This window comes from Rana temporaria, chromosome 2, assembly GCF_905171775.1.
Source record: "Rana temporaria chromosome 2, aRanTem1.1, whole genome shotgun sequence".
Lineage (NCBI taxonomy): Eukaryota > Metazoa > Chordata > Amphibia > Anura > Ranidae > Rana > Rana temporaria.
The window spans coordinates 111,161,589-111,188,727 of record NC_053490.1 but is presented as its reverse complement, the minus strand read 5'-3'; the positions used below and the strand labels follow the sequence as shown (position 1 = coordinate 111,188,727).

Below are 27,139 nucleotides of genomic sequence, written 5' to 3'. Positions count from 1 at the left end.
CGGAAAATCGTGACGCGATGGATGCGACCGTCGGAAGCCTCTCGGAAGACTGTCAATCAAGAAGGAACGCCCATTCCCGCAGCCCATACCCGGAAGCGACGGAGAGGATGCATCTCGTAAACGGGTAAGTAATGCTCATATTTTAAAACAAATAGCCGATTCCCCTAGACAAAACGAGCAGGAATCTAAGGCTAAAAAGTGCCTGTAATTTTTAGAAATAACTCACTTAAATCTGACCAAGCAAGAGTCTTGTAGGCATCCCGGGTATGATTTGTTTTTTAAAACAAAATTATAAATTATAATATAATAAATAATTATAAATAATTATAACAAATAATAATATAATTATAATAAAAATTATTCAATAATGTAATCAACTCAAAATCACTGAAATTTGCTCAGTTGCAGAATTGTCGCTGTCATTATTTTTTTTTTATGACGAATTTCCCCACAAATCGCTATCGCACATTTCTGCAAGTGATTATAATTTATTATCGCTGTTTTCTAGCTGATCTAAAACCATTTTTGACATAAAGGGACACTTTTGGACAATCTACAGTTTTTAGGCAGAAAGAACATTTTTTATTATATAAAAGTACATGCAGGGCACTGGGCAGACCACTATGGACAAGGGGGGTGTGTATTTTTTACATACAGTACTGTAATCTATAAGATTACAGTATACTGTATGTAAAGTGTTTGTTTACTTTTTTGAATTTGGCGCCGTTCTCCGCCCCCGTGCGTCGTAACGTCGCAGGGAACGGAGATCGGCGGCACACGGGGACACTGTGAATCGAGCGAGGAGGTCCCGCTCGCTCACACAGCGGGGTGGCATCGCTGGATCCAGGGACAAGGTAAATAAACTTGCGTGTGGATCCAGCGAGAAGGTAAGCCATGCCGCTGCACACTCTGCACGTCCACCCCGAGCGTGACTCGGGGATACCGATCCTATCATTGAAAACCAACCCCGAGTCACGCTCGGGTTTACCGCCAAGGGGGTTAATACTGACTTCTGCATTGTGTTTTATTTACTACTGACCTTTAAAGTGGCACTATTCATGACTTACCACTGAGCCCTGCACTCTGCAATATTTACTACTGATCTATGAACTCTGCATCACTTGCTACTGATCCCTTATCCATAACTTACTACTGACCTCTGTGCTCTGCATCACTTTCCACTGATCTCTGCATTCTGCATCATTACTGGCCACTGAAAGCTGCATCACTTACTACAGTCTCCAGAATCTGCATCACTTACTACTGACTTCTGCACTCTGAGTCACTTACTTATGACCTCTGAACTTTGTGTCACCTTCTCCTGACCTCTGTACTGTGCATCACTTACTCCTGATTTATGCATCACTCACCACTGACCATTGAATTCTGTATCACTTACAAATAACCCTTGCACTCTGCGTCACTTACTACTGACTCCTGCACCCTGTGTAACTTTCTACTGACGTCTGTACCTGGGTAAAATCTGAGGTTCTCTAAAATGCTAATGATGGATGAAAGAATACACATTAATTGTGTTCCTCGCTTTGCACATAATACTTGCTTTAAGCAAAACCATGATCTCATATTTTGATGACCAGTTCAATGTATCTCATGCTTGCAGAGATTTGAGTGGCCATGGTTTGACCCAGGAACATCATGCTACACTTGGGATGATAGCGGCATTTCACATATGGGCACAGCTAAGCCAAGGTACATCTTTCATAAGCCATGGGACAAACAGGTATAGAGGAGGAAGATTTCCAGACCTCTGACCCCACTCCTTAATGGTAGGTTTTTAGCATCCTATCAGCATGATTTAGGCTGGGTTCACACTGTTGCGAATTGGATGAGGGTTTCTCCACATTCAGTTAGCATAGCAGGACATCACACATCTCCGCAGCGGCTCCGGTGCGAATGACATAGGAGTCCTGTGCATCTTTTGGTCCATTTAAGGTCCGAATTCAGCCCAAAATATGGGCTGAAATTGGACCTGAAATAGTGAATGGAGATGCACTGAACCCTTGCTGTGAGCCGGCGCATGCTGCAGTGTGAACCCAACCTTACACTACAAGAATTCTGCCATGGACAAAACAGCAGCCTATATCACTTACACAAAAATAAAAAATAAAGCAAACGGTTCATAAACCTCATTTCCCATAGACAAGAGTATTCCAAATTCACAGCAGTAGCACTGCAGTAAAAGAAATTGTATTTAAACCCATCCACTGCTAGGTCCTATGATAAATTTCTCTGCAGTAAGAGATAATTTGCCTTTTATCAGTTCTGCGGATGAATTAGGAGTGAATTGCAGTAGACAGTTTTGCTGAGTCTTCCATACGGATATTTAAACCTTATATTATTGTGGGCATGATTGCTTGGTTGAGCTACAATCCTCCCAATAACATTTAACTGTTTCACTGGGCTGTATGCAAAACTCATTTATATAACTAAAATGCATGGTTTACCTTTACTGAAATACTGCTTGTGCAGATAAGGAGTATACTGTACAAACAAGCTGTGCAGCTTTGATGGTAAAGCTTTAAAGGTAATAAATATCCCCTTGCTATAGGTCAGTGGTTCTCATCCTGGGGGTCGGGACCCCCTCGGGGGTCGAATAAAGATTCGCCAGGGGTCACCATATCCTGGGCTGTTCCTGAAGCCTGCACCGCTCTCCCAGCCTATTTGCGGCCGCCCAGCAGGGCTATACCTGGAGCCTGTGGCCACCCAGCTGGGCTGTTCCTGGAGCCAGCGGCTGCCCACTTAGCCTCTTTACAGGTGCCCATTCAGTTCATGGCATGGCTGGGGGGCAGAGACTAGAGGTCATCTGACTGGTGAGGAATGTGATGTGGGAAGGGCTGGAGGAGACCCTATCTCCTGATTTCGGCATACGTGTCACTGTTATGAGACACCACAAAGTCAGAGACACAGTGACGCCAGAGATACAGTGAGTAACACTACCTGTGATTAAAGTTGCCATTAAAAGGACTCTGGGAGCGCTAAATGTCTGCGGGTTAGGGGCGCAAATAACTTGTCTTGCCTTGGGTGCTGACAACCCACGCTACAAAAATAATTTTACTGTTAGGGGTCCCCACAACTTGGAAAATGTTACCAAGGGGTAGGTTGAGAACCACTGCTATAGGTGTAGGCCATTTATGTACGACATAAAGCCTGACTGGAAAACTTCTAGGGAATTTCTAAGAATGATCCTAAGAGAAGCCTAATGTGTACCTTAACCAAAACAGGAGAAAACTCTCCACCTATGCAGTAGCTATGAGCAGGGCCAAAAATAGAGGGGGGCAGGGGGAACATGACCTGGGCACGGCATTGAGGAGGGCCCAGAGCTGGTACCAATCCTCCTGCTTCCCCACCTCTACCTCCTGCTAGTTGCCTTTCCGGATCGTATGATGAGATTTTTAGTGCGGAGGATCATGTCTGTATTAAGCCCGTCCATCCACATACTGCACAGCTATCCAGTTGAGAAGCATCATAATATAGCGTGGTCTTACCCCGAAGGGTCCCGACATGCATAGCAGAGTTCCTGGGAAAAAGAGGACCTAGGAACCAAAAGCAGCACAGAGCGCCAGAAAGGGTGGATGAGAGAGCCTACGCAGGAAAGGCTTGCGTGAAAAGCCAAGTCTTCAGTAACCCGTGGAAGTCCGGGATAGTAGGGGCATCCTGGAGCTTGGCAGGGAGGCTATTCAATAACACGGCACCCTGGAGAGGAGGTGAGCATTGCGGGGGAGACCAGAGAAGTGGGGGGGCAGAGAAGCAAGGGGGCCACAGGAGAACTGTGGGGGAGAAGAGGAGCATGTGGGGGACCAGAGGCATACAGGGGGGACCAGAGGAGCATGTGGGGGATGAGAGGATCATAGGGGGACCAAAGTAGAAGAGGGGGGACCAGAGGAGCACAAGGAGCATGTTGGGGTACCAAAAGAGCATGTGGCGGACCAGAGGAGCATAAGAAGCATTCAGGGGACCAGAGGAGCAAGGAGGGACCAAAGAATAAGGGGGGCAGAGGAGCAGGGGGACCAGAGGAGCATGTGGGAGATCAGACAAGGACGGGGGGACCAGAGGAGCATGTGGGGGACCAGAGGAGCACAGGGTAATAGAGGAGTACAGGGGAGACCAGAGGAGCACATTTGGGACCAGAGAAGCATGTAGGGGGCCAGGGGGGCATGGAGGAGCACAGTGGGAACTAGAGGAGCATGTTGGGGACCAGAGGAGCATGAGGGGGGATAGAGGAGCATGTGGGGGAGCATAGGAGCACAGGGGGCACCAGAAGAGCATGTGGGGGACCAGAGGAGCACAGGAGGAATAGAGAAGCATGTGGAGGACCAGAGGAGCATGTAGGGGACCAGGGGAACACAGGGGAATGGAGGAGCACAGGGGTACCAGAGGAGCAAAGGGGGAACCAGAGGAGCATGTTGGGGACCAGAGGAGCATAAGGGGAGGACAGAGGAGCATGTGGGGGAGCATAAGAGCACAGGGGGGACCAGAAGAGCATGTGGGGGACCAGAGGAGCGCAGGAGGAATAGAGGAGTACAGGGGGACCAGAGGAGCATGTTGGGGACCAGAGAATCATGTAGGGGGCCAGAGGAACACAGGGAAATGGAGGAGCACAGGGGGACCAGAAGAGCACAGTGGGAACCAGAGGAGCACAGGGGGAACCAGAGGAGCAGAAATCCCCCTCCTAGCACAAATCCTCTTCCCCCACCCCCCTCCCAACACAAATCCCCTAAATCACCACTCCTAGCAATTCTTAACCCAAATTGCCCCTCCCAACGCAAATCCTCTCATAGTGCCACCCACCTCACATGAAACCACAGTGCCCAGGGCAGAAGGTCCCCCATGCCCACCCATTGTCCCAGCCCTGCCTATTACTAGTTTACAGTGCCTTGTTCTGCATTGTGACTTTGTATAGAGGTGGGCATCTTAGTAAAGATAAGGTTTTGCTTAATCATGCCCGAGCCACTAGCAAGGAGAACAGTGAACAGTAATGACATGATCAAATCTCCTGAGACTAGTAGTCAGAGGCAGCAGAGCCTTGGATCTTACATGTCAATTATACAGCTATGGGACTGTTGGCACAGGAGTACATAAGCACCCTGACATACTAGGAAGTGCACTGTTATTTTTCAAGAGGAATTACGGCCAGGGGGTACAATATTCAGGATATAGCTTAGGTAATTAAATCAGTAAATCCTTACTTTTTGAGTTCAGGTCCCTTTTGGCCTCATGAACACTGGGCATTCTAGACTCTCTTCCTCCTGGCAGCAGATATTAGGCAGAAAAAAAAAGTTTGACGCTTGTAAACTCATGTAAGCGCTTGGGTGTTCATTTCATCTCCCAGAATAATAATTTATTCTGGCCACTGAAATGAACACTCAAGTGCTAAACATGCCTCGCTTTTTCTGCCAAAATGCAGCTGCTATTGGACTGACAGGCAGTGTTTTTTTTTCCCTCTGCCTCTAAACTCCTCTAAACACTTATGTGTGCATGGACACAAAGGCTAACATGCAGGGGCATTTAGAGGCAGAAAAGAAAAATGACAAACATCCCTAGGAGCAGCAGAAAAAAAACATCCAGTGTGCAAAAGGTCCAAGTGGCCTTTTGTTGCTAAATTCCAGGTAGATATAAAGACAAAAAATAGGACAGATATGTATTTATCAGAAACTCATTCAATATATTTTTAAATGCAACTTCTCCTGTAGTTAGTTTGTCTGAAAAAAGACACAATTCCATCTAGTTCAACCAATAACAGGGGGGGGGGGGGAAGAAAATTACAATCCTATATACACAATCATATACCCACAGTTGATTCAGATGAAGGCAAAAAAAAACAAAGAGCAAAGCATGATACAAATTGCTCCAGCAGGGGAAAAATTGACAACTATCCCTGGATCAACTATAAAATGTTGGTATCCAGTTATATTATGTACATTTAGGAAAGAATCCAGGCCTTTCTTAAAACAATTTACTGAGCTGGACAGTACCAGCTCTTGACTATTCCACATTTTCACAGCTCTTACACAGGATCGGAAAATCCGACAAGAAATCCGTGGATTTTTTTTCCAACGGTATTTCGGCTCAAACTTGTGTTGCATACACACGGTCACACCAAATTCCACCCGTCAAGAATGCTGTGATGTACAACAGTATGACGAGCCGAGAAAAAATAAGTTTAATGCTTCTGAGCATGCGTCGACTTGATTCCGAGCATGCGTAGGATTTTTCTCTGTCGCAATTGCATACAGACGATTGGAATTTCCTCCAATAACTTTTCCCATCGGAAAAATTGAGAACCAGCTCTCAATTTTTTCTTGGCGGAAATTTTCAGACAGAAAAATTCCGTTGGAGCCTACACACGGTCGGAATTTTCGACCAAAAGCTCACATCAGACTTTTCCTGCCGGAATTTCTGACCGTGTGCCACGTGCATTACTGTGAAGAAACCTTTCCATATTTGGAGATGAAATCTCTTTTTCTCCAGACATAAAGAGTGCCCCCTTGTTATTTGTGATGACCTTAAAGTGAATAACTCACAACGAAGTTCACTATGTAGACCACTTATGTATTTATACATGTTAATTACATCCCCTCTTAATCTCCTCTTATCGAGAGCGAATACATTGACAAAGTTTAAATCTTTACTGTCGGATCACAACAAATGAATTTCTATGTACACGCTCAATACACAGAACAGCAGAGATATGAATAACTGAGATCTGGGAATATAAAATGTGAATAAACTGTCACCTGTAATAAAGCTCTTAAAATCAAGATAATTGTGCACATTAATTTAGCAAACACACTGAGCCCTTAGTACATTTAACAATAACTAACACATGTAGTAATAATATATCAAATGTCAGCAAACAGTCTTAAAGCATCTACAAGCCTCCAAGCCGCCAATATTGTGCTATTTTATATATAGTAAGTGCACCTGAAAACTATGCAAATGATTCAGCAATCATAAATAAAACAGCATAAGAACTCCAGATGAACTATAGTACTGATGAAAACAGATCTCTTCTAAAATCAGGTGTGGACCCAGAAATAACATTAGTCAAACTGTAATAAAGAGAGAGCACAGTGCCACCATATCCTTGTTGAGATATATCTCTGGCAGTAAGTTGTGAAATCGCACAATCACTGAGTGTACATGTGATACCAAAGGTCCATAGAAAGTTGTAACGGGTTGGTCAAGCACAGCATGCAAATGATGCAGAGAAACAGCCTGGCTGTGTTCGTTCCGCAAGTAACAAATGATAAATAGGAAATACATGCTGTAGATATAATCAAAAGCAACAGTGTGTTCAAAGGAATAATGCATTCATAAACAATCCAAATTGTATATGAAGTTCCCCACAGAGGTGGCATGCACAGTTCCACAATCACTAAGTAGCAATCTGGTAATGAGGTCCAAGCAAGGTTAAAGAGGCATAGTACACCTTTACAAAAAAAATGTCTATGCAGCTAAGGGGTGTCTGTAGATAAAAACAAACTGTGCAGGTTTGATCAAAGTTGGATATGCCCTTGAAAGGTGTTGGCCATTTACAGTTGTGCTCATAAGTTTACATAACCTGGTCGAATTTATGATTTCTTGGCCATTTTTCAGAGTATGAATGATAGCACAAAAACATTTTTCACTTGTGGTTAGTGTTTGGCTGAAGCCATTTATTATCAATCAACTGTGTTTACTCTTTTTGAATCATAATGGCAACAGAAACCACCCAAATGACCCTGATCAAAAGTTTACATACCCTGGTGATTTTGGCCTGATAACATGCACACAAGTTGACACAAAGTGGTTTGAATGGCTATTAAAGTTAACCAACCTGTGATCTGTTTGCTTGTAATTAGTGTATGTGTATAAAAGGTCAATGATTTTCTGGACTCCTGACAGACCCTTGCATCTTTCATCCTGTGCTGCACTGACGATTCTGAGTCATGGGGAAAGAAAAAGAATTGTAGAAGAATCTGCTGGAAAAGGTAGTTGAACTGTATAAAACAGGAAGGGGATATAAAAAGATATCCAATGAATTGAGAATGCCAATCAGCAGTGTTCAAACTCTAATCAATAAGTGGAAAATTAGGGGTTCTGTTGAAACCAAACCATGGTCAGGTAGACCAACTAAAATTTCAGCCACAACTGCCAGGAAAATTGTTTGTGATGCAAAGAAAAACCCACAAATAACTTCAGGTGAAATACAGGACTCTCTGAAAACATGTGGTGTGGCTGTTTCAACATGTAAAATAAGGAGGCGCTTGAAGAAAAATGGGCTGCATGGTCGAGTCGCCAGAAGAAAGCCATTACTATGCAAATGCAACAAAGTATCCCGCTTACAATATGCCAAACAGCACAGAGACAAGCCTCAAACCTTCTGGCACAAAGTCATTTGGCGTTATGAGACCAAAATTTAGCTTTTTTGGCCACAACCATAAACGCTACATTTGGAGAGGAGTCAACAAGTCTTATGATGAAAGGTACACCATTTCTACTGTGAAACACGGAAATTTGGTAAAAATTTATGGCAAGATGAATGCAGTATGTTATCAAAAAATACTGGAGGAACATTTGCATTCCTCAGCCAGGAAGCTGCGCATGGGACGTACTTGGACATTCCAACATGACAATGATCCAAAACACAAGGCCAAGTCGACCTGTCATTGGCTACAGCAGAATAAAGTGAAGGTTCTGGAGGGGCAAACTCTGTCTCCTGACCTCAATATCATTGAGCCACTCTGAGGAGATCTCAAATGTGCCATTCATGCAAGACAGAGCAAGAATTTCCAGAAAATGACTGGCTTTTTGACAAGAGGAATGGGCAGCTTTATCATCTGAGAAGATAAAGAGCCTCATCCACAAATATCCCAAAAGATATCAAGCTATCAGAGCTCTATTGTATTAAGTACTTGGGTATGCAAACTTTTGATCATGGTCATTTGGGTAAGAATCCAAAGAACTGAGCGAGGTGGGGTTCACCGCTCCAGGGAAATCCTAAGTGCAATTGTGGATAAGTCCAGGTGGATGTGGGTGCTGGCAATGCACTAGGCAATGGAAGGCCATGAATAAGCACTAACTAAGTGTGAAACGCATCGGCTATTTTTGATTTCTGCTGTGTATTTGCGGTGTTTGCTTATGTTCCTTCAATAAAGACAACTCAAGTGTTCTTTGGTGTGCGGCCGTCCATTCGTCCTTTGCTACTTTCCATGGTCATTTGGGTAGTTTCTGTTGCCATTATGATTGAAAAAGAGTAAACACAGTTTATTGATAATAAATGACTTTAGCCAAACAATAATCATGAGTGAAATAAAAGTTTTTGTGTTATCATTTATAGTTTCTGAAAAATGGCTAAGAAATCATACATTCGGCCAGGGTATGTAAACTTATGAGCACAACTGTATGTACATCCCAAAGCCTGAGTGAAAAACTCTTAGATATGGCATCTCCTTATCCTGCCTTGTTACTAGAAAGTTGCTAAGGCACCCCCAGCTGATTAAAACTTCTTTGCATGTGTTCTCTCTCCCCTGTCACAGTAGTTTCAAGGACACAGTAGACTACACCTGTGCAGGGGTTCGAGAATTTGACTCTGCTGATGGTGAGGATGACCAACAACGGCTGGCAGTGTCTTAGCAACATCCTAACAATGAGAAAAATAGGATGGTGCCATCTCTGGGAGTTTTTCAGTCAGATTTTGGGAGATATGTAAATAGCCTATGCCCTTAGCATACTATGCCCGTAGCAACGTTATCCAACTTTAGTCCAACTTTAATCAACAAAAGAAGACGGAATGAACTTTGTAGGAACGATAAAAAACATTTCCTATACAAACTTTATATAAAAACACATACATCAATGGTTGTAAGCTAAAAATATCACCGACCAGAAAGTGGTCTATAATCTTGAATGAACTGTGGATCATCTTTTACATCTGTTTGCCTGGATGTATCATATTGTTGCACATATTTTTGTATGTACATCTGTGTAATGTGTTTTTTTTTTTGCATTTTTATTAGATGTGATTTGCTCCAGAAGAAGCATGTCACTGCGCGAAAGTAGTCGAGCACAGATTAAATGAATATCGAGCAGAACTGACATACCCTGAGTTGGCTTTTGTTGACCCCCTATTACTTTCGTCAGGACTGTACCTGTTCAGGTCACCTATTGTGTTACCAAATTGGGGCACTTACCAATCTTAGCGATGTTATGGCTCTGAACAGCCCTGTTCATTTAGTCTTAGGCCTCGTACACACGACCGAACATGTCTGCTGAAACTGGTCAGCGGACCAGTTTCAGCAGACATGTTCGGTCGTGTGTACGGCCGACCGGACAATTTTCCGGCGGATCGGACAGGTTTCCAGCGGACGAATGTTTCTTAGCATGCCCGCTGGAAGCCTGTCCGTCGGACATGTTCGGTCGTCTGTACGACTTACCGGACATGTCCGCTCGGCCGAAAGCCCTCGCATGCGTCAAAGTGATTCGACGCATGCGTGGAAGCATTGACCTTCCAGGGTCGCGCACGTCGCTGTGTCATCGTCGCGGCGACAGCGCGTCCACGTCACCGCGTATCCTGTCCATGCGGATTTCGGTTTGATGGTGTGTACAACCATGAGACCGAAATCTCCGAGCGGACATGTCCGATGAAAACGGTCCGCGGACCGTTTTCATCGGACATGTCCCCTCGTGTGTACGAGGCCTTAGAGGAAAATAGACCACTTGCTTGTCAGTGATAATTTTAGCTCACAACCATTGATATATGTGTTTTATACATGTCAATGTCAATATTTTTTGCTATAATAAAGTTTGTACACAAAATTGTTTTAACCATGCCTACAAAGTCCATTCCTTCTACTTTTGTTGATTGTTTTTGATAACCTATGGGACGTGGCATAGTGCACCTGTCTGCTGTCCACAGTACCACCCTTCGAGGACAGTCCTTGTCTATTTATTAATTTTGGTTCATCTTTAGTCATAGCTGCACAGTTTGTTTTTATCTACAGACACCCCTTACCTGCATAGGCAATTTTGGGGTAATCGTGAACTAACCCTTTAGAGGAAAATTAAACCTAAGAACAAAAATGCTAAATATTGCAGCTAACAGTGGTGGCTGCACTTTTTTTTTTTTACACAAAGGATATTGTTAGCAAATACAGAAAATACCTGTTGATCTTGCCTGAAATACCTGTGTCTTTGTCACTTCAAGTGAGCTGCACAGAAAAATATCTTCCTTCCTAGTTACCTTCTGTAAACTGCCAATCCTACATGTAATGGAGATCAAGAGATGCAGACATAAGGAGAGCAGCCTAGGGTGACAACAATGGCTCCCTCCATAGATACAGTGGAAAAGTGACATGGCCACCCAGGGACTGGAAGGGTGTTATCTGTGGAATTACTTGGTCAAAATAAAAAGGGGGGGGGCGAAAAAAGAAAACAAATGCACCCACCACTCCAAGGACTACTAAGCTGCGATTTATAAAACATGTTTTGGTTTTGAGTTTAGATACACACGACAACAAGGGATAAAATACAGTACATGTTGAGTTTCAAATATGCATTCGGAATACAGTTTTGAGAACTGCAGTCTATATTTGCAAAGTATAAAAACATATGACAACTAATCAGATTTCAGTTTGATTTTTGATTGATATAATAGGTAACTGCACTTTTCACTGTTACACCATACTCTGTATTGCCTTAGTGATGACTGAATACATCTACTTAATATATAGTAAAGTAGCCTTCAGCACAGATCACAAAGCATATTACTATGAGAAAATTACTTTTCTAAAGTGTTATTCAGCAGTAATGAAAATAAATTTCACCTATTAAAGGAGCTTTCAAAGTAAACAATGGTGCATTACAGTTTTATAATGCAAGTAAGTAAATAAATACACTACGGTCCTTGCAAAAAGGTAGGAAAAATAGGACAATTATTCAGATTGTGGAGGCATACATCTACAAAGCTACACATAACAGAACACATATACTGCAGATCATTACGGTCATTCATTACACCATTTTGGATTCAATCTTCTTATTTTCAATCAGAGAATATATTTTATAAATACGATGCTGTTGGTCAATATTTAATTAGTTTCACAAAGCTATCTAATATTCAGCGTGATATGGGAGCTTGATATAATGGCCATATGTTTCCTTTTCTTTAGTCATAGGTCAGCATTGCCACCCGCATTATCCTGATTTATTGGATTTTTCAAAGACATGATAAAGGAATATCTATCTAACAGTGAATACATATGCCAATATGCAGCAAACGTACAGTCTATCTAAGCCTGAACAAAAAAAACAATCTGATTACCCCATCCACACAATCATGGAGCAATCCTTCCCTCTGTGGTATTGTATTCTGAGAGCAGGGAGCCTTCTTTGCCGTCAGACTCAAAATACGATCAAGGTTGCCGGCTATAGCTGACAGCACTAATCATTCAGAAAAAAAAAAAAACAGCCTGCCCATTCATGGATCGATATTCAGCCAGTCCCTGCTGAACCAGCCAAATTGGCTTTAATGTTCTAGGGTGGCAATGCTCACTTACTCCACTTTATCTATGAAGGAGCAGTATTGTCACACTAGGATGCTTTCCTGATTTGGACTACAAACATATCCTTCTCTCCGTATGCCTTACATGGGGGCAGAACGATTTGTAGATTACAGAAAATAGCATAAAAGGAAGATAACATTGTTTCAGATTCAATTTTATCTCACAGGGAAGTACAAATACAGTGCATTTCTGGTAAAATCAGGAGATATTTCCCATACTTGCAGAAAATGCTTGAAAAAAGAAAAACTGGTGAGCTGCAATATGTTACATTTTTGTTCCTAACTTTAGATACAGTGCATCCGGAAAGTATTCACAGCGTTTCACTTTTTCCAAATTTTGTTATGTTACAGCCTTATTCCAAAATGTATTAAATTCATTATGTTCCTCAAAATTCTAAAAACAATACCCCATATTGACAAAGTTAAAGAAGTTTGTTTGAAATCTTTGCAAATTAAATAAAAATAAAAAACAAAAAAAATACATGTACATAAGCATTCACAGCCTTTGCCATGACACTCAAAATTGCGCTCAGATGCATCCTGTTTTCACTGATCATCCGTGCCAAAAATTTGAATGGAGTCCACCTTTGGTAAATTCAGTTGATTGGACATGATTTGGAAAGGCACACACCTGTCTATAAGGTTCCACAGTGAACAGTGCATGTCAGAGCACAAACTAAGCCACAAAGTCCAAGGAATTGTCTGTAGACCTCCGAGACAGGATTGTATTGAGGCAGAGATCTGAGGAAGGGTACAGAAATATGTCTGCAGCAATGAAGGTCCCAATGAGCACAGTGGCCTCAATCACCCATAAATGGAAAATGTTTAGAACCACCAGGACTCTTCCTAGAGCGGGCCAAACTGAGCAATCGGTATGGCAGAGTGGCCAGATGGAAGCCACTCCTCAGTAAAAGGCACATGATAGTATGGTGGTGGCAGCATCATGCTGCGGGAATGTTTTTCAGTGGCAGGAGCTGAAAGACTAGTCAGGATTGAAGGAAAGATGAATGCAGCAATGTGCAGAGACATCCTTGATGAAAATCTGCTCCACAGCACTCTGGACCTCAGACTGGGGCACAAGTTTATCTTCCAACAGGATAACGACCCTAAGTACACAGCCAAGATAACATAGGAGTGGCTATGGGACACCTCTGTGAATGTTCTTGAGTAGCCCAGCCAGAGCCCAGACTTGAACCCGATTGAACATCTCTGGAGAGATCTGAAAATGGCTGTGCACAACGCTCCTCATCCAACCAGATGGGGCTTGAGAGGTCCCGCAAAGAAGAATGGGAGAAACTGACCATTAATTGGTGCGCCAAGCTTGTAGCATCATACTCAAAAAGACTTGAGGCTGTAATTGGTGCCAAAGGGGCTTCAACAAAGTATTAAGCAAAGGCTGTGAAATACTTGTGATTTTTTAGTTTTTTAATTTTAATACATTTTTAAGATTTCAAACAAACTTATTTCACATTGTCATTATGGGGTATTGTTTGTAGAATTTCGAGGAAAATAATTAATTTAATACATTTTGGAATAAGGCTGTAACATAACAAAAAGTGAAGTGCTGTGAATACTTTCTGGATGCACTGTACACTGTAAGGTGAATGTATACTGTTAGATAAAGGGGGAAGGCTTAGAATATATTGTGGTCTGTGTTCCCCGCTGGAGGGAATTATCCACCCTTTTTGTCCGGGTGACTGGGAAAGAAAGTGATGGGAAACCGAAAATTGTGCTGTGGCCCCCAGCTCAAGAGTTGAGGAGGAACCTTCCAATAGAGACATTTGTTGCTATAACAACTGTCTAAGAAGGCATTCCCTTTATTATATAAAGATTGTATCTCAAATTCTGTTCCACCTTTTTGACAGGAAGTCAATAGAAATCAGGGATTAAGCCTTCCTTACTCTTTCTAAAACAAACAAACATTTTTTTTTTTATATACAAATACTTTCATAAATAATATATGAAGACACCCATTTACAAAAAACTAAAAACATAGCATAACTATGCATTTAGTGAAACTGCATGTACATTCATCCTGTGCAAATTAACCAGCTGTTGTGAGAATCAGGCAAAATCAAATGTTCTTAGGGCATTGTCTTTTCTGGATGAATGTTTTCAAAATGTGAGTGTGGTTAAAATAAAAAAACACAAATATCAGCAAAATGGGCATGCCTTGCCATTAATGCGTGTTTCTTGTGCTGCTGGCTCCTGGTTTCCTTGACATTTTCCTCCTTCCATCCCTACCCTCTACCCCACTGCAGTAATCTTCTAATGTGGCGGGCGAACAGAACAGAGGGAGCTGTCATTTGCACTCATAAAGAGTGCCCAACTATGAACTCCCTTTACACTCAGCTCTGCCATTCATAGTAGCTGTACTACAATTTATATGAATGAAACAGGATCTATGAATGGAGGACGATCAGATGATTGAAAGGTCTGCTCCCTCCAATAATAAATCTTGTTTTATTCCTAAAAGCTGTAGTACTGGCTTTTACGAATGGAGAACCCGGTTGAAAGGGCAAAGTCAGACTCTCCTGATGAGCCCAAATGACAATTCCCTTACGGTGATGGGGGTGGGGGGGGGGGTCAATTGATGGAGGAAAATGTCAAGAAAACCTGGAGCCAGCAGCACAAGGGACACAGCACATTAATATTATGTGCTGATTTTTGTGTTTTTTATTTTGAATACACTTAGGCTTTAAGGGCCAGATTCACATATATCTGCGGCGGCGTAACGTATCCCCTTTACGTTACACCGCCGCAAGTTTTCAGCGCAAGTGCCTGATTCACCAAGCACTTGCGTGTAAACTTACGGCGGTGTAATGTAAAGGCGTCCGGCGCAAGCCCGCCTAATTCAAATGGGGCGTGTACCATTTAAATTAGGCGCGTTCCCATGCCGAACGTTCTGCGCATGCTCCGTGTGAAAATTTCCTGACATGCTTTGTGCGAAAATTACGGCGCCCCGACGTATTTTTTGAATGGCGACGTGCGTTACGTCGTTTCGTATTCCCGGACGTCTTACGCAAAAAAAAAAAAAAATTGAAATTCAACGCGGGAACGACGGCTATACTTTAACATGGCTGTTCTAAATATAAGCCATGAAAAAGCAGGCCTAAGTTTGCGACGGGAAAAACCGACTAAAAAAACGGAAAATTACACCTAGGATTCGAAGGCGTGCGAAGCCGTACGCCTGTCGGATCTTAGCCAAAAGCCGTCATATTTTTTTTGTGAATTACAAATAAAGATACGACGCGGCAAATTTGAAAATACGCCGGAGTATTAGTAGATACCCCGGCGTATTTCCTCTGTGAATCTGGCCCTAAGAATTTAAAGAACATTTACTCTCATTACAGATTAAACGAGCAGGAGAATACAATGAATAGTCCTGTCAAAGTGTCAATTCCAATAACATTAATATTACTGTGTTGCAAATGGATACATTAGTGTCTATTGGTGCTAATGTTTGCCTTTGGAAGTTAGAAACAATGTTGCAAAACCGAGAAAGTAAATATACTCAGTGCAATGACGATCTGTGAAGGCTTCAAGGCCCCTTTCACATGGGTGATGACAACAGCTTAAAAGCTAATACTGTAGGTGGACCTGATCAGAAGGTCCAGGCATTCCTATTAACAAGCAGGTGTACATGGACTTGCATCCCTTTACACCTACCTACACCTACCTACCTTTGGGTACAAACTAGTCTGCTAAAGAAAAAAAAAATAGAAGGGGATCTGTCTTCTTCTATTTAAGGCAGATCGGATCGGAGGGTAGTCTTATGTAAATAGACAGTGTAGTCCACCCATAGAGCCGTACTTGTCCACCCATACTTGTAGTCCACCCGTACTTGTCCAATCTGCAGAGACTGATAAGACATGGATAGCAGCTAGTAAAACTCTATGGGAGGCTAAAAGCTGCTGTGTCTGGACGGTGCACCAAGTTTAGGGCAGTATGCTCCAAGGGAGGGATGCAAGCATTGTGTATGAGACCTAACGCTGCATGGACTGTCAGAGCAATGGGTTTGGAAGAACAAATTCACGTTTTCTAAAAAACATCCACCCCCTTCCCTTGCCCCAATAATAGAAGAAAACTGTAACATCCTTCAACTCCCCACAGGTTCTTACTCTTCCCCCACATTGTCTGCAGCCCAGTTAGTAATGCATACTAAACAGCTTGGGTGGAGAAATCTCCAAATGTACACACGACTGCTTGAATACCGTAGCACTGCCTTTGAGTGACTGCATCTGACAGGATGCTGTCACTGTTTAGCTGATCATCTCCACCCAGTTTCGTCGATTTTGAAATCGATTTTTGTTGAGCCAGGTGGTTCTAGTAGCCTGGGCTTGAATTTCAGCCTGCGCTGCAAACACCAGAGCACTAAATTCTATATATTCCTGCTATACTCCTGCATAGAATTCTGCTCCTGCAATATGGGTATACCCTATTCAAGTCTATAGTATGTAGGGTTGCCACCTCATCCCTTTAAAACAGAACACATATGAATTACACAGTTTCTGTGGCTAATTAAGGTGGTAATTAGACTCATTTGGTGCCTTACCTGCATTAAATTAGCCTCAGAACCTGTGTAATTCATATGTGTTCTGTTTTAAAGGGATGAGGTGGCAACCCTAATAGTATGTGTGTGCAGGTGGCAAAAGACTAGATTTCTATAAGCTGGCCTGCAGGCAGAAGTTTTTTTAAATCATTAAATTGTCCTTTAAACCAACGGTCCCCTGTTGATGACTGTGCTGCACAGTGAGGGGTGAGCCGTGGCCATGGTCTGCACAAGGCTATCATGGACTGGGGTCACCGCTCACCAGCTGCTGTGCGGCCGTGTGTCCTTTCCTTACTCCTCTGCCCGCCCAGCCAACAATGTCATCCTATCAGCAGGGCAGGGGGTAGGAGGAGCTGCAGATAGGAATGGAGAGCTCCTCCTGCCCCCTGCCCTGCTGATAGGGTGACTTTGTCAGGCCAGTGGGGGAGATGGGAGATGACACACAGACTGCAAACAGACTCTGCCCTGCCAATGGTAGGAGTCCAAAGCAGGGGAGGAAGAGATTAGAATGGGGAGAGAACAAGGGAGGGACAGACTGCAGGGGCACTGCAATGTAAAGGGGGCACTGTAATACTATATAAAGAGGACTGCTCTGTAAAGGGGGCACTATAATATAAAGGGGACTGCACTGTAAAGGGGGCACTATAATATAAAGGGGACTGCACTGTAAAGGGGGTACTGTAATACTTTTAGTGCAGTCCTCTTTATATCACAGTGACCCCTTTACATCACAGCCCCCCTTTACAGAGCATCAAACGCACAATTTATAACTATTTATTTTTATTTTTTTGGTCAAATGCCTGATGAAGGGGGCCTGCGTGGCTTCAAAACGTTGCAATCTGCTGTAACAAAGTGATTGTTGAATAAAGCTTAGGACCCATTTTGGAGATCCTTGGTGTGCTAGTGACATTTTTTTGCTTTTTCTTTACAGAGCAGTCCCCTTTACATCACAGTGCCCCTTTTACATTACAGTACACCCTTTACAGAGCAGTCCCATTACATTAGCCACCCTGGCGGTATGATTATGTCAGATTTTTACGTCTTAAAGCGGTACAATTGTTTTTCATAGAAATTTGGCGTTTTATATTGTAGGCCTGTAATTCTTAGTAATTACGCACTTAAATCTATCCAAACAAGAGTCTAGTAGACATCATGTGCTTGATACAGTATGAAACACAAAATCATAAATTATAATATAATAAATAACTATAAATAATTATAAAAAATATAATAATTATAATAAAATGAAATTACCCATGATTCACTATCGCTCAATTCTGCAAGTGTTCTAATTTACTATCGCTGTTTTCTAGCTGGTCTAAAACCACTTTTGACCTAGAGGGGAACTTTTTGGTTGCCATGGACAATCTCAGGTTTCCAGGCAGAAAGAACAGTATATACAATATAAAAGTGCATGCAGGGCACTGGACAAAGCACTAGGGACAAAAGGGAGATGAAATGATTTCATACAGTAATGTAATCTGTAAGATTACAGTGCATTGTATGTGTTATGAATTTTGCACTTTTGGAATTTTGCGCTGGGCTCCGCCCCCGTGCGTTGCGACACTTGCAGGTAATGGAGCCCGGCACACAGCACATCGGGTGGAGGACACAGCCCGCAGACACAGCGGGGGGGACATCGCAGGATCCTGGTGACGAGGTAAGTATACTGCACCAGGATCCTGCAATGCAAACCTGAGTGTGTCTCAGGGTTACCACTAATGGTACTGAAATCTAACCCCGAGCCACAGGAATACTGCCAGGGATGTTAATGTAAAGAGGCACTGTGATGTAAAGGGGGCCTGTGATGTAAAGGAGATTGCTCTGTAAAGGGGGAACTGTAATGTAAAGGGGAGGTGTTATGTGAAGGGGAACTGAGGACACTGATATAAAGGAGGGACTGTGCAGTAAAGGATAGTTGTGGTGGGAAAGAGGGGACTGAGGACAGACTCCATGAATACCCCATCCACCAAGCCGTCCACCAAACACCCCCCCCCCCCCGATCCCTCAGGAAAATTGGCTGCCATGAAAGCAGTCCCTGGTGCAAAAAAATACTGCTTTAAGCAACTCCCCTCCCTCTTCAACAATATAATAAAAATATGTTAATTAACTAATAATTAAAAGCCAATGTAATAAATACAGTATACACCCACATATTTACAGTATATATATACATATATATATATATATATATATATATATATATATATATATATATATATACACACACACATACACAAACACTCTGTAACACATATATATCTATAGATCTATAGCTAGATAGATAGATACATAGAGCTTGATTGATTGTTTTTGGTAGACATTTAATTGTTTGCTGAGAGAATGCTGCATATTTGAATGTAGGGGTTAATCAGAATCTCACACAGGAGGTTGCCATGGTAATGTTAGCATTAATGCACTGCCATTGCTGCGTTCACTTATCCTCCTAAGGCACAAAAAAAAAACAAATTTGGCTAAGCGCTGCATACTGCTGGAACATTACAGGTGAGAACCTCCTGTGGATAGCTGGGTAAACCTTTTTGTTTTGTAGTGTGATGAGTGCTTTGTTGTCGTTGAACGCTTTTGTTTAGCAGGCGTAATGGAAATCACGGTCTTTCAGGCAAAGATGGGATTCCTATGGGTGGTCTGCGCATGTGGGGAGGGGAAGTCCCTTAACCCTTCATACACCGGTTACTCACAGAGCTCGTAGTTTGACCCACATCTTCTTGCTGGGAGCCGATTTTAGCTCGAAGGGAGACGTGCATCCCTCCAGCAGATCTTTGTCTACACTGGGGGCCTCCATTATGCCTGTAAAAAAAATAAAAAAAAAACATGTTGGTGAGACGACAAACGTTTATGACATCGATCAGGTCTGGAAGAAACTTCAATGGACACTGTGAGGTTAAACAATTCTCCAATGTGACAAGCCCTTCAGCTATGACAGTATTGATTTTATCTGTAATGGTCTGAGTACAGTATCTGTTCAGCTGAGGCCGCGCTTCCATTTAACTGATATTAAACACATTTGACGAGGAGGCAGAATTATGCCTCAGAAATGGTGCATACTTTCTATAGGCACCTCAGTGGTACAGAGGGATGTACAATACACTACAGGCAACACACAACATACCATAGGCAGCAGGATCAGTCTCTAACTGCCAGGACTGTGCCAGCAAGGAAGGGGTTCATGCAAATTATCTTTCCTCTCACATTTTCTGTGGTCGTCCCTGTGTCCTTCAGGGAAATCAGTCCATTCTCCTTGCGCCGTTATGTCTAAATGTGGGCAGCGGGAGGGGGGGACTAATAACAACGGCAATGGCATGAAGCAGGATGCCTGCCCCTTCTGCAGAGGGATCTTTACGCGTGTAAGTGAGCGAGACAGAGTGTGTTATACCTCTAAGCTGAGCGAGAACCTCCCCCAGTGACTCTAACAGGTTAACCGATTGTGCACAGATTATTCCCACCTCTCTATAAGTCTTATTCGCAACAGGATCTATATATGATTTATAACCAGAGCCGCCAACCCCAGGGGTGTCCCATGCATCTGTCATGGCAATGTGACATGTCATAAAAAGAACAGATAATACGATGATCGCTATAAACCTGCATTGCACCAAGACCACTGCACTCCACAGAGAGAATAAACTGTGTTGCCCACATCTGACATCATGGGTATGTGTTACATAAGAAGGATATTTAATTACCGGTAATAACCTACACTGGTATCTATAACAGACAATAACATTATTTGGATAATGAGATGTACGTTTGTGCGTTTTTTTTTTTTTTTTAATAATTTGCAGAGCGCACATAAGGTAAATGACCTGTAGATACATGATGTGTATGTATATATAGGTCTCTAAATCACAGATAACAATGTGGCTTTCAATGGGTTGCTAAGCAACAGCCTGAAAACACACGTCCAACCATTTAAGAGAAGGGCATCTAATATACTTTGCATTTGTATTCTATTGAGGAATTATAAAATTGCCAGAAACATACAAGACTGCATGCTGATCAAACGCAAAGCTCTTTTAGGTTCATTCAGACATTGGCATCCTGGTGCGTTGTGTTAACAAATGTGCTTTAACACGTGTTTTTTTTCACTCTTTATCGTGCATTGCATTAAGGCAGCTTATTTAAATGTATAGGCTGGTAACATGCACAAGCATCCAAAAAATGGACATGCACCAATTTAGGCAACAGAGTGCTCTACAATGCACAGTACTGCAATTCATGTGTTCTTTAAAAATAAATGGCATTACAATGTGCCAACACATATAACGTGGTGCATTACCCTTCATTGGGGAGCGCTTTAATGCCAGTGCATTGAAGCCGCATTGCCATAGTACAATGGCACTGCAACATACCAACACACGTACCGTGTGTTAGCGCGCATTACAGTAACAGAACGCACTGCAGTGGAAAAGTGTATTTTGATCATTACAGCTCATTTAAAAAAAAAATAATAATAAAGATCTGCAAAAAAACAATCCCATGGAATAAATAACTATGCACATCTGAATTATTTTAAAGTGGGAGTAAACTCCCTTGCTTAAAATGAACCTATAGGTAAGCCTCTATTAAAGCAGAGTTCCACCCAAAACCACTCCTTGCCCCCTTATGCCGTGTACACACGATCAGTCCATCCGATGAGAACGGACCGATGGACCATTTTCATCGGTTAACCGATGAAGCTGACTGATGGTCCGTCGCGCCTACACACCATCGGTTAAAAAACCTATCGTGTCAGAACGCGGTGACGTAAAACACAACGACGTGCTGAAAAAAAACGAAGTTCAATGCTTACAAGCATGCGTCGACTTGATTCTGAGCATGCGTGGATTTTTAACCGATGGTTGTGCCTACTAACGATCATTTTTTTCCCATCCGTTAGCAATACATCAGTTAAATTTAAAGCAAGTTCCCCAAGCAAGCAAGCAAGCAAATTTTTTTGGGGGGGGGAGTGGGGTCTTCAGTAGGAGTGGGACTTCCTGTCCCACTTCCTCATTCCACCCAGGGACCGCTTAGGCAAAACGTCATATCGCCTACAGCGGCCCCTCCCTGTAGGCGATCGCATGGAACACGTGACAGGTCCCAGGTGATGGCCTGACCACTCATAGAGAGCAGCGAGTGCCCGGCCGTGAAGCTGAAAGCTGTCACGGCCGGGTGCCCACAATAGGAATGGAGGCGCTGGCCGGAAAGGGGGGGGGGGAGAGGAGCGGAGCTCCGGGCGGCGCGGCGCTGGAACGTGGAGCAGGTGAGTGTCCGTTTATTAAAAACCAGCAGCTACACTTTTTGTAGCTGCTGACTTTTAATAAACATAAAAAAAGCCTGGAACTCCCCTTTAAGGCTTACCTATAGGTATAGTAAACATCTCCTAAACTTGCACCATTTAGGAGATATTTACTTGCAAAACTGCTGGTGATGTCACCGCCGCATGCGCTCCGAAGGAACGGAATTAGATTACAACTGTGGTGTGCGACCAGTTTCTTCTCATTTCTAACTTACTTTGCACATATATCAATAAGTACCTTTGATATCTAAAAATCACACATATAAATAGATATCTTCAATATCTATCTTATCTCTTGATAAGTAAGTACAAACAATACCTATTGATCCTGTCAGAAATCATGTGAGTTGATAGGTTTCTGCCTGGGTTGACTGTTATCAGCATTGTTCTAGGATTTCCCTCTGTACTACAGAATACCTCTTCACTTTGTCATTTGAGATGAGGAGAGGGGAAAGTGCACCAAAATATTTCCTCTCTTAGGGTAACAATACTGCACCCCACAAATATAATTATAATAATGTTTCCCCCATAAACTAGGAAGTGGGGAAAAAAACAAAACTAATACAACTACAATCAGACAGCTAATCTAGAGCAATCATGTGAAGCTGGCATTGGAGCAAGTGCATGGAGACAGAAAGGCCCAGATTTACAAAGCACTTACGCTGACGTATAACAAGTTACGCTGATGTAAGTGCAAATGTGCGCCGTCGTATCCGTGCACCAGACCCACAAACAGATATGCGCCTAAAACCAGGCTACACCCCGCCGATGTAGCTTGCTTACACCGGCGTAGGGTGGGCGCACATTTAGGCTGGGTGCATGGTGCCGCTCCCATTGATTAGCCATTTAAACATGCAAATTAAGGAAATATGGCGATTCACGAACCTGCGTGCGCCTGACACAGGCTACGTGAGGTGCGCGTAAGTTGTATGTCCTGCGTAAAGTTATTCCCCATAAAGGAGGTGCAACCCAGCAGACATGCAAAGGTCTGCACCAGGGAACACAAGCCGGCGTATTTTACGTTGGACGTGTGTCTGGCTGGGCGTAGGTTACGTTCACGCCGTACGCAGTGATCCGGCTTAGTTTAGGCAGTTGTTCCGACGTGGTTGTGAGCAGGCGCAGGGGGATGCGTCCACATCACGGCGCATTCGCAGTTCGTGATACGTATCTGTCTGGCGCTCGGCCCATCATTTGCATGGGGTCACCCCTCATTTGCATGGGTCACGCCCACTTCCACCTACGCCGGCGTATGCTTTCGAATCCCACGCCACGCTGGCGCAGCGTTGGGAGCACTGGCTTGCTGAATGCAATGCTTGCCTCTCCGCGCTACGTTGGCGCGGCGTACGGCGTTGGCGCTACGGCGGCGTAATGTGCGCCCACACTCTGTGAATCTGGGCCATAGTGTCTGAAAGGAGGCTGGAGGAAATCAGCAGCCTTGAAACATAACACATGCCTCCCAACTTCTGGACTTGACAGAGCAATTGTTAAACAAAAACAAGAGGGACAATTGTTAAAGGGGTGGAATGCATGCAGCACGTGTAAAAGTAGGTGTGACCAGCGAAAAGTAAGCATGACGACACAGGTATGTCTTAAAGATTTACCTACAAAAGCTTTGATAAGAATACCACCTAGCAACGGAACATTTATCATCATAAGGACAGAAATAGGACATATCAGCAATTGCTCATTAATAAAATGATTTATGTAATTGTTAGCTGCAACTCTCTGTACAGTCTACTCAAGGGTCTCCAAACTTTTCAGTATAAGGGCCACATCTTATTTTTTACAAAAAATCACGGGCCAAAAAATGTGTTTTATAAATCAATACCTGTAAATCAAATCTAAATTAATTAATATTTTTTTACTTGTTTTTTTTGTTCCCCCTTAATTTAGCATGTTATGATTTGGAGCGAAAGAGAAAAAAAATTTTAGTAAAACAAAGCAAAGGAATTCCAAATAATTATGTCCCCATCAATTTCCCCCCATTACATCAGAGCTCTCAATAAAGTCCCCTTTTACATAAGAGTCCCCTCTTATGGGGGTCCCAATCAGAGTTCCTTCTTACATCAAAGGACTAGATAAAATCTTGCAGGGGGCCAGATTCGGCCCGGGTTGTGGTTTGGAGACCCCTAGTCTAATCCAACAGTTCTTGCAGAGGATCTAGTGATAAACACCAATTACACTGCAAGCACATTTGGGACAACATATGTAACACCTACTGTGGCTGCTAATTAGTTAATGTTTTTTAAGGTGGCAAAAATCCTCTGTTAAAAGAAAAAGAAAACTATTTAGGACTCTGTCATCCAGCTTAATATGAATCAGTGTGCTAATTAATGGGAGTAGTTACCTGTTTATAGGTGATATATAACTACTCCTTTAGCTCACATTGAGCTTGCTCACATTTGGCATTGTGAACATAATAGAATTTTACCAAAAACAATAGGAGTTTTTAAAAAAGGCTGTCTTTTAACCTGTAATAAAATGTTGTCAATTTTCAGTAAGTAATATTAATATTGTAACTGGGAAAATGTGTGCTAGCAAGGTTGAAAGTGTTGCAACGTGCACAGTGTGTCATATGTATACTTAAATGGAGCAACAGCTCCGGGATGAATACCACTGAGACAGATGTGAGCAGGTCGTCCATCTGGACGTTCACATTTGGATTTGGAGGAGCGAATTGCAACACTGAGTGGCATGAACAACCTTGAAAGAAGTCTTCTCACTGAGCAGGTGCCTAATTGGGTTGATGTTGAGGGTTAAGCCAGGACGATCAAATAGGAAGATGGGTTACTGTAGTTAGAACGGGCGGTAGGTACTCACAGAAAATGAAAATCTGCTTTGTGTTTGAGCACCCATAACATTTGGTAAGAAAGCTCAATCTGTAAAAAATAAAAGATAAAAATGTTGTTTGGATGTAGTGTTGCATGACAGTGTAATTGTCATTCTAAATGCGACAGCACTGAAAGCTGAAAATTGGTGTGGGCAGGAAGAGGGTGAAAGTGATTTAAGGCTGTGTTTGATCTGCTTTATGTTGCACTGTGTTTCTTTTAACTGCAGAGACTTGTATTTAAACTGCATGCAAAGCAGATCAAATGCAGCCTTTTCTTGTCGAACGCTGCGTTTTCAGTCAAATGAACGCATTTGTGTTAGAATAGTAAATGTGGTATTTGACATGAGCCCTTGCCCCCCGAATCTGCCATCCTGCTCTCCCCTCTACCTGTATGCACTTTTAAATCCGTGTCTCCATGCTCTCTACAGCCATTCACTGCACTGTAGATAAAACCAGGTAAATAAAACCTCTTTATTGACTACGGCTGCATGTGTCAGTGTCAGAGCAGCAACAGGGAAGACTAAACCCATGCAGTTGATCTATGGAGGATTTTTGTTCCAAAAAAAGGAGTTGCAAGTTAAAGGGTGTCTAAACTCCAAAAACAGAAATGAAATATATTGCAGCTAATTAGTCCTTGAATGTGTTAGCTGCATTCGTTGTTTTTTTCAGACCTTTTTCTTTTATTTTCACTTGATTTATTATTTTACTTGGTGATTCTGCTGGTAATACACTTCTTGTCCTAGGACACGTTTTCATCCTTTTTACATTTGTCAAAAAGATATAACAAAATACTATCAATGGCATGTTTAAAGCAGAGTCCCACCCAACTTTTGAACTTTTTCTTTAAGAAAAGATCACTGCTCGTTATTTGGATATTTCAATTTTTTCCACTTACCTTAGTGGTAAACAGGTGAACTTCCGTCCCAGCCTCTCCATGGCGAGATATGTAATGACCTCTTCTGGCTCTGTCCCTCCTCTGCCAACCCTCGCCCCCCCCCCCCCATCATGGGGCCCCTAATTACAGATAGGGCAGCGTGGGCTCAAGGACCAGCTGCTTTGGGGAAAGTGCAGGGGACCCCAATGCAGCTAGGGCCCCTGGGCAGTGCCCAGCTGTGCCCTCTCATTAAGACAGCCCTGATTACATTTAATGAAGAAACAACATTTAGCAACATATTGCTACACTTTTTTATACTCTGTAGCTCCTGCTGGATTTTGCCTCTAATCTCCTTGTGGAGGTTTCCATTTGTGGAAGGACGTTTTATGGTTACACAACCTATCACAATGCTATAATCTTTTTATATGGACTATAAACTGAAGGACTTATGAATTAATGGCTGTAGGACGAATCATCTGAGTTTCCATTATTTCTTATGGGGAAATTCACTTTGATATACAAGTGCTTTGAATTACAAGCATGTTTCCAGAACTAATTATGCTCGCAAACCAAGGTTTTACTGTATTATGAGAGTTCAACACACCAGCTCTCAGAACAGGATAAGATATCTATTTTACAGAATTGATTATTTTAGTGTTAGGGATATTTCTCATGTACACAGGGTATTTGCCCAGCTCTCCTAAATTCCTTTCTTCCTGGCAGCAGCGTTTTGACAGAAAAAATGCTTGAATCGTGTCAAGTGCTCGGATGTTAATTTGTTTCGTGGCCAGAATAATTTACTTTGGGCATCAAAATGAATTAACTTGCACAGTCTACTCAAGGGTCTCCAAACTTTTCAGTATAAGGGCCACATCTTATTTTTTACAAAAAATCACGGGCCAAAAAATGTGTTTTATAAATCAATACCTGTAAATCAAATCTAAATTAATTAATATTTTTTTACTTGTTTTTTTTGTTCCCCCTTAATTTAGCATGTTATGATTTGGAGCGAAAGAGAAAAAAAA

General features: G+C 42.6%; 1 protein-coding gene across 4 annotated transcripts in view; it reads right to left on the bottom strand.

The window, feature by feature from the left end:
• The window catches only part of PDE1B (phosphodiesterase 1B), a 471,712-nt gene that overhangs the window by 424,591 nt on the left and 19,982 nt on the right, over positions 1-27,139 (bottom strand). For 3 of the 4 annotated variants that reach the window (XM_040340766.1, XM_040340762.1, XM_040340761.1), the window contains exon 2: positions 19,814-19,922. In XM_040340766.1, coding sequence (XP_040196700.1) covers positions 19,814-19,922 — 109 coding nt within the window. Of the gene's footprint in view, positions 1-19,813; positions 19,923-20,244; positions 20,484-27,139 lie in introns of those variants that run through there. The other variant, XM_040340765.1, reaches the window with a different exon arrangement.